Source organism: Ammospiza nelsoni, chromosome 14, assembly GCF_027579445.1.
Source record: "Ammospiza nelsoni isolate bAmmNel1 chromosome 14, bAmmNel1.pri, whole genome shotgun sequence".
Classification (NCBI taxonomy): domain Eukaryota; kingdom Metazoa; phylum Chordata; class Aves; order Passeriformes; family Passerellidae; genus Ammospiza; species Ammospiza nelsoni.
Genome location: NC_080646.1, coordinates 13,009,100 through 13,022,931, shown reverse-complemented (window position 1 = coordinate 13,022,931; position 13,832 = coordinate 13,009,100). Strand labels below are relative to the sequence as shown.

The following is a 13,832-nucleotide window of genomic DNA, read 5'->3' as shown; positions in this document are numbered from 1 at the left end:
TTGATCAGTTCACTAATAACTTGTCTTGCAAAGCTTAGAAAAATGTGTTTCATCAGCCAGTGATTTGCAATGTGACTAGACAAAGGCATGATCATTCTCAGACTTGTGTCATATGGAAGAAAACTTAATGTAATGGGCTACAGATAAAAACTTACATTCTTTCATGGATCAATTCATAAGCCAATACATTTTGCACTTTTTTCCTACAAGCAGTTTTGTATTCATTTCAGACTGAAGTTAAAACATGAATAAACAATTAATTAGATTCTGTTTTGTATTTTGTACTTTATATTATGTGGCTAAGTGGCTAGTGCAGAAGTTTAGACAGTCCTAATTTTTGCTGATTAAAAGCAGAAACAAAGCAGCCGTGTGCTGGTGAGGCCTGGTTTGCATCACCAGAACAGATGCAGCATTCACCAGCAGGCAGAGCAGTTTGCACTGAAATGGCTTCAGTGTCTCATGCTCCAAGTGTTTCAATTCCAGCCCAGTCAGGTCGGCAGAGATGCTCTGCTTCTCACAGAGCCACAAGGGACCTGCTTAACACATTTTCCCAGAGTAGTATCAGCTGCATAGCCAGCCAGGCTAGAAAAGCATAAAAAGCACATCTCAGTGTAACTTATAAACATGCACGTGTTCAGTTCTACTACCAACAAAGGGAGGTGTGGAGGAGGAGAACAAATGAGTCTGGAGCAGGGGTGTAACTCCAGCAAAACAGCAAACCCAGATTTTTAGTGTTGTCTCAGGCCTGACAGAAACTCCCTCCAGCCTTGATAAACAGTCCTGTTTATCACACTGGAGCTGTGAAACATTGTAGAATTGTAGGTTGTAGAATTAGCACTTATATTGGTTTAACATGAAAAGAGGCCTTTTAGAAAAATGAATTATTGTATTTTTTCCCTCATAGCAAGTGGGGGGATAGAATCTACTGATGCTGGAATACTGTTACAAGCTAAGACTATTGAAAATCCAAATTTCCTTAAACATATCCCTTTTTTCCCATAAGAAAATTATTTCAGAATGACAGCATCTTTACAGTTCAAAAGGACTTTGGAGGTCTTACCTTTGAGTCCAGCATCTTGCATAAAGCAAGCCTAATTATAAACTTGGACCAGGTAATTCTGGGGTTTGCCCCACTGGAAGTTCATTTCAAATTATGGGTCTAATTTTTCTGCCACACTCTTCTGTGAAGAGCTTTGTCTCTCTTTTCTTGGTAACTTCCACTTAGGTGTTGGAAGGTTGCTAACTAGCTACCCCTGTCTTCTTAATTAATGCCAGCTTTTGAAAGGAAGAAATGTTGGGGTAATTTTAAGGACAACCAATGACCAGTGAGGCTTATCAGGCAGTGAATTGTGTGTCATAATGAGAACTGTAGATTTTTGGGAAATATTTGGGATGCTGGTGTAGCAGGCACCTGAGCCAGTGAATTAGTTCCTTTCAGATACCACATCAGCTATTTCCAATGAGAGTTTAGAAGTGAGTCCAACAGGATTCCCACAGATTGCTCACAAAAGACCGGAGCCAGTTAAAAGCTGAATTTGGATGAACAGCAAAACAGACATAATTTTTTGCAAGTAGAGCACTGGGTTAAATCTGAATTCCCAGCTCCCATTTCTGATGCAGACAATGTCCCCGTAGGAATCTTCACAGACTCGGTGACATCAATCTGCGCATCCATAATTACAGTCTACATGCCATTACACGGCAGCCGTGCACAAAGCTCCTGCAGCCCGGGGAGAATCAGCTAGGCCTGCAGCAAGCTCTGTCACACAAAATGCAAATCTCTTCACAGATAAGGCACATCTTCCTCCAAATATAGACAAGCTCACACCCACCTTGCTAATATTCTCTTCAGTAAGATTACACAGAATCAAGCAGCACATCCCATGAGAATACTGGTGGTGTGCTGTACTTTGAGGTATGCGCATCTGGGATCGCTGCAAAGTAAGAGACTGTGGACAAATAAAAGTGATGTCTAGGGAAGGACAGAAATCAACATAAACTGAATTACTTTCTCCACTTCACTTTTGCATTTTGCATAACTAAGTAATAGCCATACCAAAAGTATCAACTACCCTTCTAACAAGAAGGTACATAAAGAAGTAGCACTGACAAGTATTTAGAAGTCAGGCACGTGAGCAAACCCAATACCGTACAGCTGGGCATTTTTTATCCTTATAGGGAGAATAAATCTTTATTCAAATGGTACTTTTAATGCAGTTGATTAACAATTTTCATCTAGATCAAGAACTGCACGCTGAACACCTCTAAAACTCAGCTACTTGAGGCAGAATGTGTTTGCACAAGATTACACCGACACCGGCAGCGATTTATCTGTCCCGTGTGTTTTTAAGGGCTCGGCAGGGTTTACCTACGCCGTGAGGGCACGGGCTGGGCCCGGTGGTTTGTGCGGTATCCTCAGGCCAGAGACCCGGCCGGCGGGCGACACCCGGTGTGGGGAACCCCTCCGGGGATAAGGTCCGGGAGCCGCCGGAGCGCGGTGCTCCAGCGCTTCAACACCCCCGCAGCGTGGGCAGGAGAACGGGAGCCGCAGCCCGGGGGCGGGAAGCAGGCGTGAGGCACGTGCCGCACCGGAGCCGCGCCGTGGAACCCCTGACGGCCCCGGACGCGGTCCCGGCCAGCGACTCCGCCCGCACGGCGGCCGAGGCGGCCCCTGCCCGCTTCTGCCGCGGCCCCCGCGCTCACGGGCGCCGCCGGCCCCTGCCCGTCCCGCGGATGTCCCGCGGCCGAACCGAGTCCCGGCGGTGGCCGAGTGGAGGGTGGAGGCGCCGGCGGAGCCGCCCCAGCGCGGCGCCTTTGTTCCTAGCGGCGGCGCGGCCGGGGCCGGGAGTCCCGCCGCGCTCATGGCGGGAGCAGGGGGAGCCCCGCGGAGCGCCCCGCGGGCGCTGCCGCCCCTGCGCGCCCGGGAGCCGGCGGGCAGCGGGGGCTCGGCGCGCTGAGCGGCGCCGTGTCCGGCGGGGGCGCTGCGCGGGGCCCGGCAGCCCCGGCGGCGGGGGCCGGGCGAGGCGGGCGCCTGCAGCCTGCGGGGGCCCTGGCCGGCGCGGCTCGGCGCTCCGCGGACCCCCGGGCGGCCTCCGGGCGGCGGCGCTCCGCTCGCCGGACCCCGCCTGGCCTGGCCCCCGCCGCGGGCTGTAGCGGAGCCCTCCCGCGCCCAAACTTTGCAAAGTCTCATAGCTCCGCTGCTGGGGCGGCGGCGGCGAGGGCAGCGGCGGGCGGGGGCGGCGGCGGAGGAGGCGGGGGCGGAGGGGGCGGGGTGCGGGCCGGCGGCGGCGGCGGCAGCAGCATCAAAGAGCCCCGATTCTTGCCGCCCTGGGAGCCATGCGCTGCTGTCTGTAATGTCAGCGGAACAGGAGAAGGACCCCATCGCGCTGAAGAGATCCCGAGGTACGGCGAGAGCTGGGCCGGGCCCGGGGGTGGCCGCCGCTGGGGCCTGGCTCCCGTGCGGAGCGCTGACGGAGCCGCGGGATGCGCGCACCGCCCGCGCCGCCGCTGCCCGCCGGGCTCCCCGCGCCGCGCAGCGCGGGCCGGGCCGCCCCCGCCGCGGTCCCTCCCTGCGGCTGCCGCGGGGCCGGCGGTGCGGGGGCCGCTCGAAGTTTGGTCGGTGGGGCCCGGCCGGGCCCCGCGGGCTCCCGCAGCCTGCGGGCCCTGAAAAGCAGCCCCGGGGCTCGCCGTGCGCGCAGGTGTGCCCGCGGGGGAGGGCGGCGTGCGGTCCTGTCTCTGTGTGTCTGGGGATGTGCAGCGCATTAGTATGCAGCGAGCATACTGCTGGTGCAAGGGAATACGGCGGCAGTGCCACATGTCCGAGTTCGTGCTGATGCAGAGCCCATAAATTACACTTGAGCGTTCGCTCTTCTGCCCCCAGTCCTGGCTCCTGTGCTTGAGTCTGGTGAGGGTTTTGTCTTTCCCTTTTCGGGAAATGAAAAAAGAAAAAAATCGAAATATTATTCTTTACTTATAGCACTGGTGTATGGCTCTGGTGAGGTTTGAGGTATGCGTTTCTTTCAAAGGAGTAGGGAGGAGGGCAGAAATGCAGGGTCTCCTCCGACTTCGGCAGTGCAGCTGACTTTAATGGCAGTAGCACATCAGCCTGCGTAGTGATTGTTGTGTCCTTATAGTCCTTAGACACAGAAATGCCTCTCTGAATGAAATAATCAAAGACAGCAGGATGGGTGACTGAATTGGGTGAAAATCACGGCAAAATTATAAAATTTGCAATTTAGTGCTTCTTGTTTTCTTGTCTCCTCTTTTGCCCCTGGAATTCTATTGTTCTTGCTGTTTTAAGCTTTTTTTCTGGTTGGATAAGTGGGAAAAGGTGTGGATTCCACGGTGCATATTGTCATTGATTTACAGTTTGCTTTTCTAAAACTGCTATAATAACAGCTGGATTGCAAGCTTGAAAATGAGAGAATGAAGACACCCAGCAGTGTTACAAAGGAGACTGGGATTCATTAGACTCCTCCACTCTCAAGCCCCGATTCTGCAAATATTTAAGCATATATGGGTTCACATGCTGGAGTTACCCACCGAGTTCCACCTGATTACAGTTTATTATCAAAACTGTTTACAGTCTCAGGGCCACAGAACAGGCTCACCAAATTTGGTTGAAATTAGACTAGTTTTAGTTTTCTGCTTCTAATGAAAAGTTTATTCAGCCATTTATGTTTCTTGGGAAAATGTTCTTACTGAGATAAAGTAATAAAAACCTAGACTGAGATTTGTCAGTGGATATGAAAATATTCCATACTGTATTTGCAGTATGTTAAGTATGGCATAAATTACATGCAAAGTAAAAATCCCTTAATGTGTAAACCAAACTACAGCTTGCAGTTCTCCTAACTAACACTGAAAATGCCTATCTTAGGTATGTATGAAGTAAAAGAGAATATGAGGCTTATCTCTTCTCCTTTGCCCAAGTGTGAATGGCTGAAATTAATTTTATCTGTAGTTTAATAGGGGAATAGTTATCAGATATGTATTTGTATCTTTAGATCCATGAGATAGGTGATGTCCCAATCAAAAGGACTGTATTTTTGCCCAAAAAATTAGTCTTGGACAATGAATAATTTTTCATTATTTCAGCATTCCAAAATGTTTGGTACTCCTATTAATGCAAGTCTGTGTGGTAGGTACCAAAAGTGACTTTGTGGAAAGTTTATTTTGGCTTCGTGAAAATGAGCCTTTTTCACTCCTTTTTTGGAGGTATGCTAGGACTAACATTCTGTTTCCTTCATGTATAAATTAAATCATTATAGAACCCACAGGGAAAATATAAATTCTTAGGGCTGAATTAAATCATTGGCCTCACACAGTGAGAAGTGACAATACAAAAGCTTTGTGCCTTTCCAGACACAGGACTCCCTTCTGTAAACCAAGGCATATGAATGGCTTTGCTGATGAGAGTAATTCAGGTAGAAATTGATGGAACTTGTCACTGGAATTCTCATGTTAATATGCTGATGCTTTTGAAGAATGATGTCCCAGAGAGGGAATTTATATGTAGTTTTGTAAAGTCTTAACTTCAGCTACTGTAAACCAGCACTTGTGTATGACCCTAAGTATTCTACTTGATCACAAATTTACTGATGTCTGTGCTGCTATTGTTGAATTTATTAAAAGAAATCTGGATATTTGGAATATTTTGCTATCAGTAGCTAATGTCAATTATTTTTTAAGAGTACAGGGACATGAAAAGGAGTGTAATTTATTCAGTTGTGAGGATTAGTGTTCAGAGTGCGATCTTACACTAAATTTAGTATAAACTTATAGGAATGCTGGAGAAGAAGCTGATAGAAAGTATAGGAACAGTTTTGAGAAAATAGATTATAAAGATGATTTATAAAGTTGAAATTTAGGGAAAATTTGCCATCATTCTTTATGTAAAGCCTTATGCTGTAGTCATTTAGTATCTACAGGTAATGTAGTGGCAATGCTTCATAGCACACTTAGTATGTGCAGGATTTTATCTTCTAAATCAAGGCAAAAAGGTCTCTTTTTAAAGAGTAATCCCTAGTTTCTCTGATTGTACCTTAGACCACAATATGTATGCTATGTGCAAACTTGAATTTATTTTGAGACCTTGATTGTGACATTATGCCCTTGTCTTTGAAATTCAGACTTAAAATTTGATAGGTGTTGATCTGGGATGTCCATGCATCTTCCTTATGTGTAATGAAAAATAAAATCAAATTTTAACAGTGACAGTTAGATCCAAAAGGAACTTACTAAAGCTGAGGCGGAATTGGATTCTTACTTGAAGTAGGACTGGTAAATTCCCTGAAACCTCAAAAAAAAAAAAAAAAAAAAAAAAGGAGGCCTGGAGGAAGTGCTGGGAGTGAAAATTTGTCAGCTCTCCTTGATCAGGAGTATTTCAAATAACTTGGATATTTTGGTCTGTGTACAATAGGACTGCTGCTTCCCTGTGAGAAGAGATGTTGTGTTATGTTGCTGAATATTCCTAAAGCTGGTTTACCTGTCTGCTGGGAACACTTGTCTAACAGAGCAGTGTAATGTCATACATTGTGCTGCTTTGCATAATACTCTTGATAATTCACAGCTATCTCCAGGTTGTCTTTGGTAATGAGGACCTGTGTGTTCAGCTGGATGCTTGCATCTTGATAAAGTTTGACTCATATTCTGAATATCAATTTTAAACAAACAACAGCAAAATTTTTAGGTTGGATTGCCTGCTTACTGTTCTGTGCTGTTACTATATATTAATATAAAAGAGCAAATAAGCTATTATCCTAATGGGCCTGGGATAAAAAAGAATTAATATAGTTTCTTAATATAATGATGTTAGTACTTTAACATGTGTTGCTCTGGTATCACCTGAAAATACTTCTCATACTTCAGCTCAGAGGTTTCTTTGTGTTCCCATATTATGGCAATTTCACTTGAGCCTGTGAAGACAGACTGGGATAGTAATGAGACTGCCAGATTTATTCCTCACTCATGGTCTAACTAGGGTTTTTAAATGGAAGCCACGATTTATACAAATTTGAGAGCTTGTCCCACTGTTGTGAAAGGTGGAGAATCCCAGGGGAAGTACAGATCTCTCTTTGTATTGCTCAGGGTGAAATCTGATTGAGCAACCAGTGAAATGAACATTCCTTTCTCTTTTTTTTTTGTGCCAGGATAGACTTGCTCAGTTATTTTATAAGGTTTCTGCAGAGGTGGGCTGTTCACTGATTATTGGCAGGTGTCTTTTTGTTTGATCAAGTCTTGCATTTAGTGAAATTTAGATTTGATGAACTGGAGATTAGTCTAAACAACATGGCAAGTTTTCAGTGGTTTTTGTTCATGGACCTACTACTGTTTGCTTTTCTTTTCCTTCATGGTGGATTGTAACAATCTGTTATATATTTGCTACACTGATGCAGTGTCTGTATGAGTTAAGAGGTGAGTCTTAGACTTGGCTTTTTGCAGTTCTTTTGAGAGTTTTATGGTTTATGCAAACAAGAAATACTTCTAACTAGTGGTGTGGAGATATTAAGAATCAAGGGACAGATAAAAATAAAATAAATGGAAATGTCTATTTCAATAAGAATGAGCATGAATGGGACATGAAAGTGGTAGCAGACAGGAGTAGGAGGGATGTTATCTCACCTCCAGATGTGTGCTCCTTTAGCACTTGCAGCACAAGGCACCAGAGTCAATGCAAATTCAGTATTTGTACCAGATATCTGAGGCTATGGTAGTTAAAGAGAAACTTACAATACAGTCTGCAATAAAATTAATGTAGTACTGCACTGATTGATATCTTGTAGGTGGTGACAGTGGATTGGATGGGTTAGGAGGACCAGGAGTTCAGCTTGGGAGCCCTGATAAGAAAAAGCGCAAAGCGAATACACAGGTAAATTCCCTTTGCTTCTTTTGAATTCTTAATAAACAGTGCACTCGAATGTTGTTTGCTGGTATGAGGAGCTCTCATTGTTCAGAATATCAATTTGTTGTCACAAATATCAGCTACATAGCAAGTATTTCAGTTTTACTTTGAAGTTGAAATCTTCCTGAATACTAGTATTTTTGCTGAAGTTATTTTAATCCCGGTAAGTTGCCAAAAACATATAAAGAGAGGAGCACAGTGAGACTGCAATAACTTGGATTTTTCCCATAGGGATCTGATTCTGAGGCAGACTTTTTTTTAATGACTTTGTAGCCATTGGTAGAAATCATGGTACAGCATGAGTAGTTGCCATGAGACTACTTCTTACCTTACTTTCATTTCTGTATGTGTAGGTTTGTGGGCTAATGAATCAGTACAGTTTGTTAATGCTTTGACCAAGCTCTTGGCATACTCCCCAGGTGATTTCCAAGCAAAAGCCAAGTCAGGCAGAGCTCCTTTCCAGTGAATCCTTGCAATGTGACATTTCTATGCAGTTGTTCTTTCCAGAAAAGAAAGCCTCAATACAAAATATCTTAAGCAATTGGGTATCTATAGTGCTGAATTTTCCTTTGTGTATTCATTCAGCTTTGAGTGAGAGTATCTGTTAATTTGGTACTGCCCAGTGGGAATACCTTTATTTACATAGGTAAAACAATCCCTTTCTGTTAGGCCTATGCAGAGTCCATTGAGATGTGGATCTTTTCTTCATTTTTCTTTTGTTTTAAAGTAGTCATGCTGAAATTTGCTCTGAGAAATATTCTGTTACTTTACAAGGTTTCACGCCTCTTTTTTAGTGGAGTTTCCTTATGTTCTGTAATGGTAATAACTCTAGAGGACATGCAGAATAGCTTGTGTTCCTTCTGACCAGGTTAAAATTTGCAATGCAGCATTTTTTTTAAAATAAATTTTCAGTCTTAGTTCATTAGTACTTCAGAGGAAGTGCTTTCTGTGAGCACAGTTAGTGTGAGGGTGAACCCAGCAGGTGTTCCCTACAGGCTAGTCTAGAATGAATTTCAATTGTATGACTGCACTGCTGACATTTAAACAGACTCTGGGCTCCATTAAACACTTGATTATGCTCTGTAACCAGAGCATAATCCTCGTGTTTCATACCTACTGACTATGTTTTGCAGACTGTCCACAGTCACTGAATGCTGTTTGGTACAGAAATGTACAGCACAGAATATTCCACAGACTATAGAAGATACCAGCCTGCTGACTCCTATACTCTAAATGCCTTTTTTAGGGTTATAGTACCATTAGGTTTGTATATCTTAATGGAAGTGGGCTGTCTTATGAGATGTATATTCAGTAACATGAACCCAAAAATGAAGTTAGGGAAATGCTTCAAATCTGCTCTTCAACATTTGGAAATACTTTGTGTATGTTTGTGACAGTTGGATTTCTGTATTGTTCCTTGTCTTTTGTAAAAGATTATGAAATAGAAGTCACATATCAAGTAGTATTTTCAACTGCAAACTTTTTAAAACTCTGAAACTGCTATAAATCACCACATTATCTGGAGCTCAAGCTCCTCTCCTGCCTCTGAAATTTCAGACAGCCTGGCAGGGTACAGCGGGTGAATTTTACACAGCAGCTGAACAGTTCTTTCAGCAGTTGTATTGCTAATCCAGAGCCTTTGTGGTTGGTTTATCTTGCAGGGAAATACTAAAACTAATTTAAGTGTTGTATTTAAAATATTTGTAGGGGTCGTCATTTCCTCCTCCATCTGAATATGCTCCACCACCGAACCCAAGCTCTGACCACCTTGTAGCTGCAAATCCATTTGATGACAACTATAATACTGTGTCTTATAAACCACTTCCTTCAGGAAATCCATATTTTAGTAATCCTGGTTATCCTGGCTTTGGAGGCTATAACACTTTCAGAATGCCACCTCACATGCTGCCTAGAGTGTCCTCACCATATGGTGGCTCTTACTCCCTCAGAAACCAGCCACATCCTCTTCCTCAAAACCCTGTTGGCATGGGTTTTAGTCGACCCCACTCTTTCAGCTTTGGTCCTCATGATAACCCAGGCTTTGGGAATCAACCACCTTATGGCAGTGGTCAGATGAATCAAAATGTCAATATGTCTGCTCAGCATTTCAGACCAAATCCTGGGGAGAACTTTGGCCATTCTGGTCAGATACCTCACCCTGATGTGCCAACTAACTTTGGTCCTGGAAACAATCCAAATTTTCCAAATTCTCAGCTAGAGTCAAACCATTCTTTTGTTCCTCCACCAAACACGTACAACCAGACAAAATCATCAGCACAAAAGCAAGACTTTACTCAAGGTGCAAGCAAAGCATCCAGCCAGAACACTGCTGCTCATCAGCATCATCACAGGACAGAGGACGTTGTGAGTCAAGGTAACAGTGACCTGAAAAGCGTTACTCGAAACAATGCAGTAAATCAGGATAACAGCCATTCTAACAGTGCTGAGAACACCAGTGCTGGCCACTCAAATGGGACCCAGAGCAAGTCCCGCCAGCCTCGAGGTACTGCTGAAGGGTGCAACTCTGAAAAGAGCAGCAAGACCCCCCTCCATCCCAGTCGTCACGGACACTCGTCCTCTGAGCCCGTGTACCCGTGTGGGATTTGCACACATGAAGTCAACGATGACCAGGATGCCATCCTGTGTGAAGCCTCGTGTCAGAAATGGTTCCACCGGGTCTGTACAGGCATGACAGAGTCGGCCTACGGGCTCCTCACGGCGGAGGCATCGGCGGTGTGGGGCTGTGACACTTGCATGGCTGACAAGGATGTGCAGTTAATGCGCACCAGAGACACGGCAGGGCCACCTGCACTGAACACAGAGGGCTGACGGCCTCCATGGCTGCTAGTGGAGCAAATACTTGCTATGAAAATTCGGTTACAAATTGGGTACTTCACTTTCTGCAGACAATCAGTTGTGTTTGATTGCTGTCATCTTTTTTCCCCCCTAATCTGTATTCATTCATAAACTTCCATCTCAGCTTTTGTACTCTTAGTTTTATGTGTGCTAATGTTTTACAGGATGGAATATTTTTTGTTTCTGATTAAACTGTAACTGACAATTGATCGGAAGTAGGATGAGCATTGACAACATTATTGAAGGAAAAATGTGCCTGTACGAATAGCCCTAATTTGCTAGTGTATATTAATGTGTTAACTAACACTAGCATTTAGTGCTTGGTTTTAATGGTACTATATTTGCAAGTACTCATTACTTTGTTTTTTTCTTTTGGCGTGAATGTCTGTTATTGATGTTCTTGCTAGCCTTTCTTTGAATATAGTAGAGATGACATGGAGGAATGTGCAGTACTAATAGTCGTTATTTTAGGGTAAATACAGAGAATTTTGTATGTGCTTTTTCCTATTTTTAAGTAAAGCATTAATGTGCTATTCAAAAATCATGAATTCATGCTTAGTAACACAATGAAACCCGCTAACTATTACACATTTCTGTTTCCTTGAAAAGGCAATAATCTCTTGACTTCTCAGCAATTATATGCTGAAGGCTCTTGCTAGGCCTTGCATTATTTGGAAATTGTTGTGAAATAAGATTAAATTGGAAGAAGAACACATTGAGTTTATGAAGTCCACTGCTTTAAATCTAGAGAATGCCAGAAGTAGGGTTGCACATGTAACCTTAATTCATCTATCTTGAGGACATACCTTGGGATGCAGTCTTTGCCCTGTCACGGTTGTGCAGTCATGCACCTCTCTCTCATTCTTTCTCACTGATGGTCCCTGTCTCCTGCCTCAGTGCTGCCTGAGGATTGGGGATGAAGTAGTGCACAGAAAATCCTGCCCAGCTCCTAGGGCTGTCAGCTCCAGCCTGCTCAGTCACCCTGAGCTTACACAGCCCAGTTGGCATGAAGGAGGGGGCAAGGCAATGGAGTGTGCTCTCTGAATTGCTTGATAATTTGGCTAGCAGTCTTAAATCTAAATTCCCACCACTGCCTCAGCCAGTCTTGCAGTGAGGGGGTAGGAAATCTATGGTGAAGAAAGAAAATGCAGCTGTCATATCAGGTGAGTTCAGCTCACATCAGAACTAAGTAATCAGAAGTTTAGCTCCTTTGCTAAACCTGATATCCTACTGACAAGTATGAATGGCACTAGAGCTTCATGTGTGATGCTAAGAAATTCTATTTTAATAAGGGTAATTTGATCTTATTCTTGATCTCAAAAATAACTCCCCTTCTCTTTTGAATGTTGGGAAGCATCTAGCCTTGAACAGTTCAGCCTTAGCCGTGTGATGAAGTTGCATGTGCAACTGAAAGTTTATTTTGAGAGAAATATTGTTTGGAACTAATAAAAGGAGGCACTGTGATAACAGGTTCTGCTTGGAATATGTACCACTGTGCTGGAAACAGTCTTTAAACAGTAGTTAAATCATGTGTCAAGCTTACAGGTACTAGTCATGTTCCTTAATGTGATAAATTTTTCAGGTCTGTGATGATGAGTGATATAGGAGTTTATAGAGAATTCAGTCATCTAATAAAGAGATAGTTTTCATGGTAAGCGATGCTAATGAGTGAAAGTAAGGCCTGTTTGATAGTTCACCATTGTGTTTGATTTTAAATGGGCTCTACTGTGTACATTCCGGGAAGATCCTGTGCAGATCTACACAATCTGTTTTATTTTAAAAGTGAAAAGTTTTGCTGTATAAGTGCAGTAGTACCCCGCTGTGTTTTTTTGTTTGTTTGTTTGTGTTTTGTTGGGGTGGTTTTGTTTGTTTGGCTGTTTTGTTTTGTTTGTTTGTTTTGGTTGGGTTGTGGTTTTTTGTTTTGGTTTTTGGTCTTTTTTTTTTTTTTGTGTTCCTCTCATCAGGAAAAAGAAAATAATATTTAGAGTGTAAGTGACATATTTCATATCTTGAGATTTTCCAGTATGGAGATGTAAAGTAAAAGATAGATCCAGAGCTGCTGTTTTCATCAGTAGTTGCTTTAATTTAATACATTAACTAGAATTAATCTTGTTTGGTTAGAGGTGTGATTTTAAAACCAACAAGAAAAAAACCAAACAAGCAACAACCTCTGTTAAAGAGATTTATTCTTCAGTAGTTCTCCTAATGACTGACAGACTGTTTGAATTTGCTTTTGCTACCTGAAGTAGCAATTAAACCAAACCTTGTTTAGATAGATTTGTTCCTCTAGGAATCAGTTTAATCTCTGCAACAATTAGCACTGTGAACATAATGGAGCTGGTTCACACCTACAGGAATGTAAGTGAAATCAGAATTTTGCTCAGTGAAAATTCAACCAAAGCTCCAGTGATGATATTATTACCTTTCCCACTCCCCCACCCCGTGCCTCTTGTGAGAAGATTTTGGCTCATTTCTTCTCAGAAGTCCAATTCATGTTTTGACATTTGGAGCAGACATTGCATTTAAAATAGCCATGTATTTCTTAATCTTTTCCTCAACCCAACATGAAGTTAGGCAACTATTTTCTAGATTAGCTGTCAGGACATTAGTATTTAAACATAGTATTCTTAAATACTTAAAATCATCTGGAATATCATTTTATACGGCCTTAAATTGTGTATTTATGAAACTTATTCTAACAATTTATTTTAGATTTTTTTCTAAACTGGTATTATATTGGGTTTGTAATCCAGTAAATTTTCCTCATTTATTAACTTGTAAGTTCAAGGCATTAGCAAATGTCAATGATATGAAATAAAAACAAATGAACAACCAACTCCACACTTGTTAGGACAGTGATCTTAGAGATAGGACTGACAAGGATCTCCAGAAGTCATCCAGCCAATATGCTTGCCCTACTGATATGTTCTAGGCATACTTGAACTCTTTATCTAGAGAGCAGTTATATTTTGATTTTCTCTGCATGTGTTGACTAAGTAGTAGTTCAAGTATGCACAGGAGAAACAGCAATCATGTTTAATTAGTGAGGTACTAGGAAAATGTCAGCTGATTA

General features: G+C 43.0%; 1 protein-coding gene across 1 annotated transcript; it reads left to right on the top strand.

Moving 5' to 3' along the window:
- The first annotated feature begins 3,346 nt into the window (after positions 1-3,346).
- Positions 3,347-11,300, top strand: PYGO1 (pygopus family PHD finger 1). The gene is made up of 3 exons (XM_059482217.1): positions 3,347-3,402; positions 7,785-7,870; positions 9,611-11,300. The coding sequence occupies exons 1-3, from the start codon at positions 3,354-3,356 to the stop codon at positions 10,730-10,732; spliced, it is 1,257 nt and encodes a 418-aa protein (XP_059338200.1). The 5' UTR covers positions 3,347-3,353; the 3' UTR covers positions 10,733-11,300.
- Positions 11,301-13,832: the final 2,532 nt, after the last annotated feature.

What these genes read in the sequence shown, in the direction of transcription:
- PYGO1 (XM_059482217.1), top strand. Translation starts at nt 3,354, where the DNA reads ATGTCAGCGGAACAGGAGAAGGACCCCATCGCGCTGAAGAGATCCCGA. An exon ending in CGCGCTGAAGAGATCCCGAG is followed by an intron (nt 3,403 to 7,784) that starts GTACGGCGAGAG and finishes GATATCTTGTAG; the next exon opens with GTGGTGACAGTGGATTGGAT. An exon ending in AGCGCAAAGCGAATACACAG is followed by an intron (nt 7,871 to 9,610) that starts GTAAATTCCCTT and finishes AAATATTTGTAG; the next exon opens with GGGTCGTCATTTCCTCCTCC.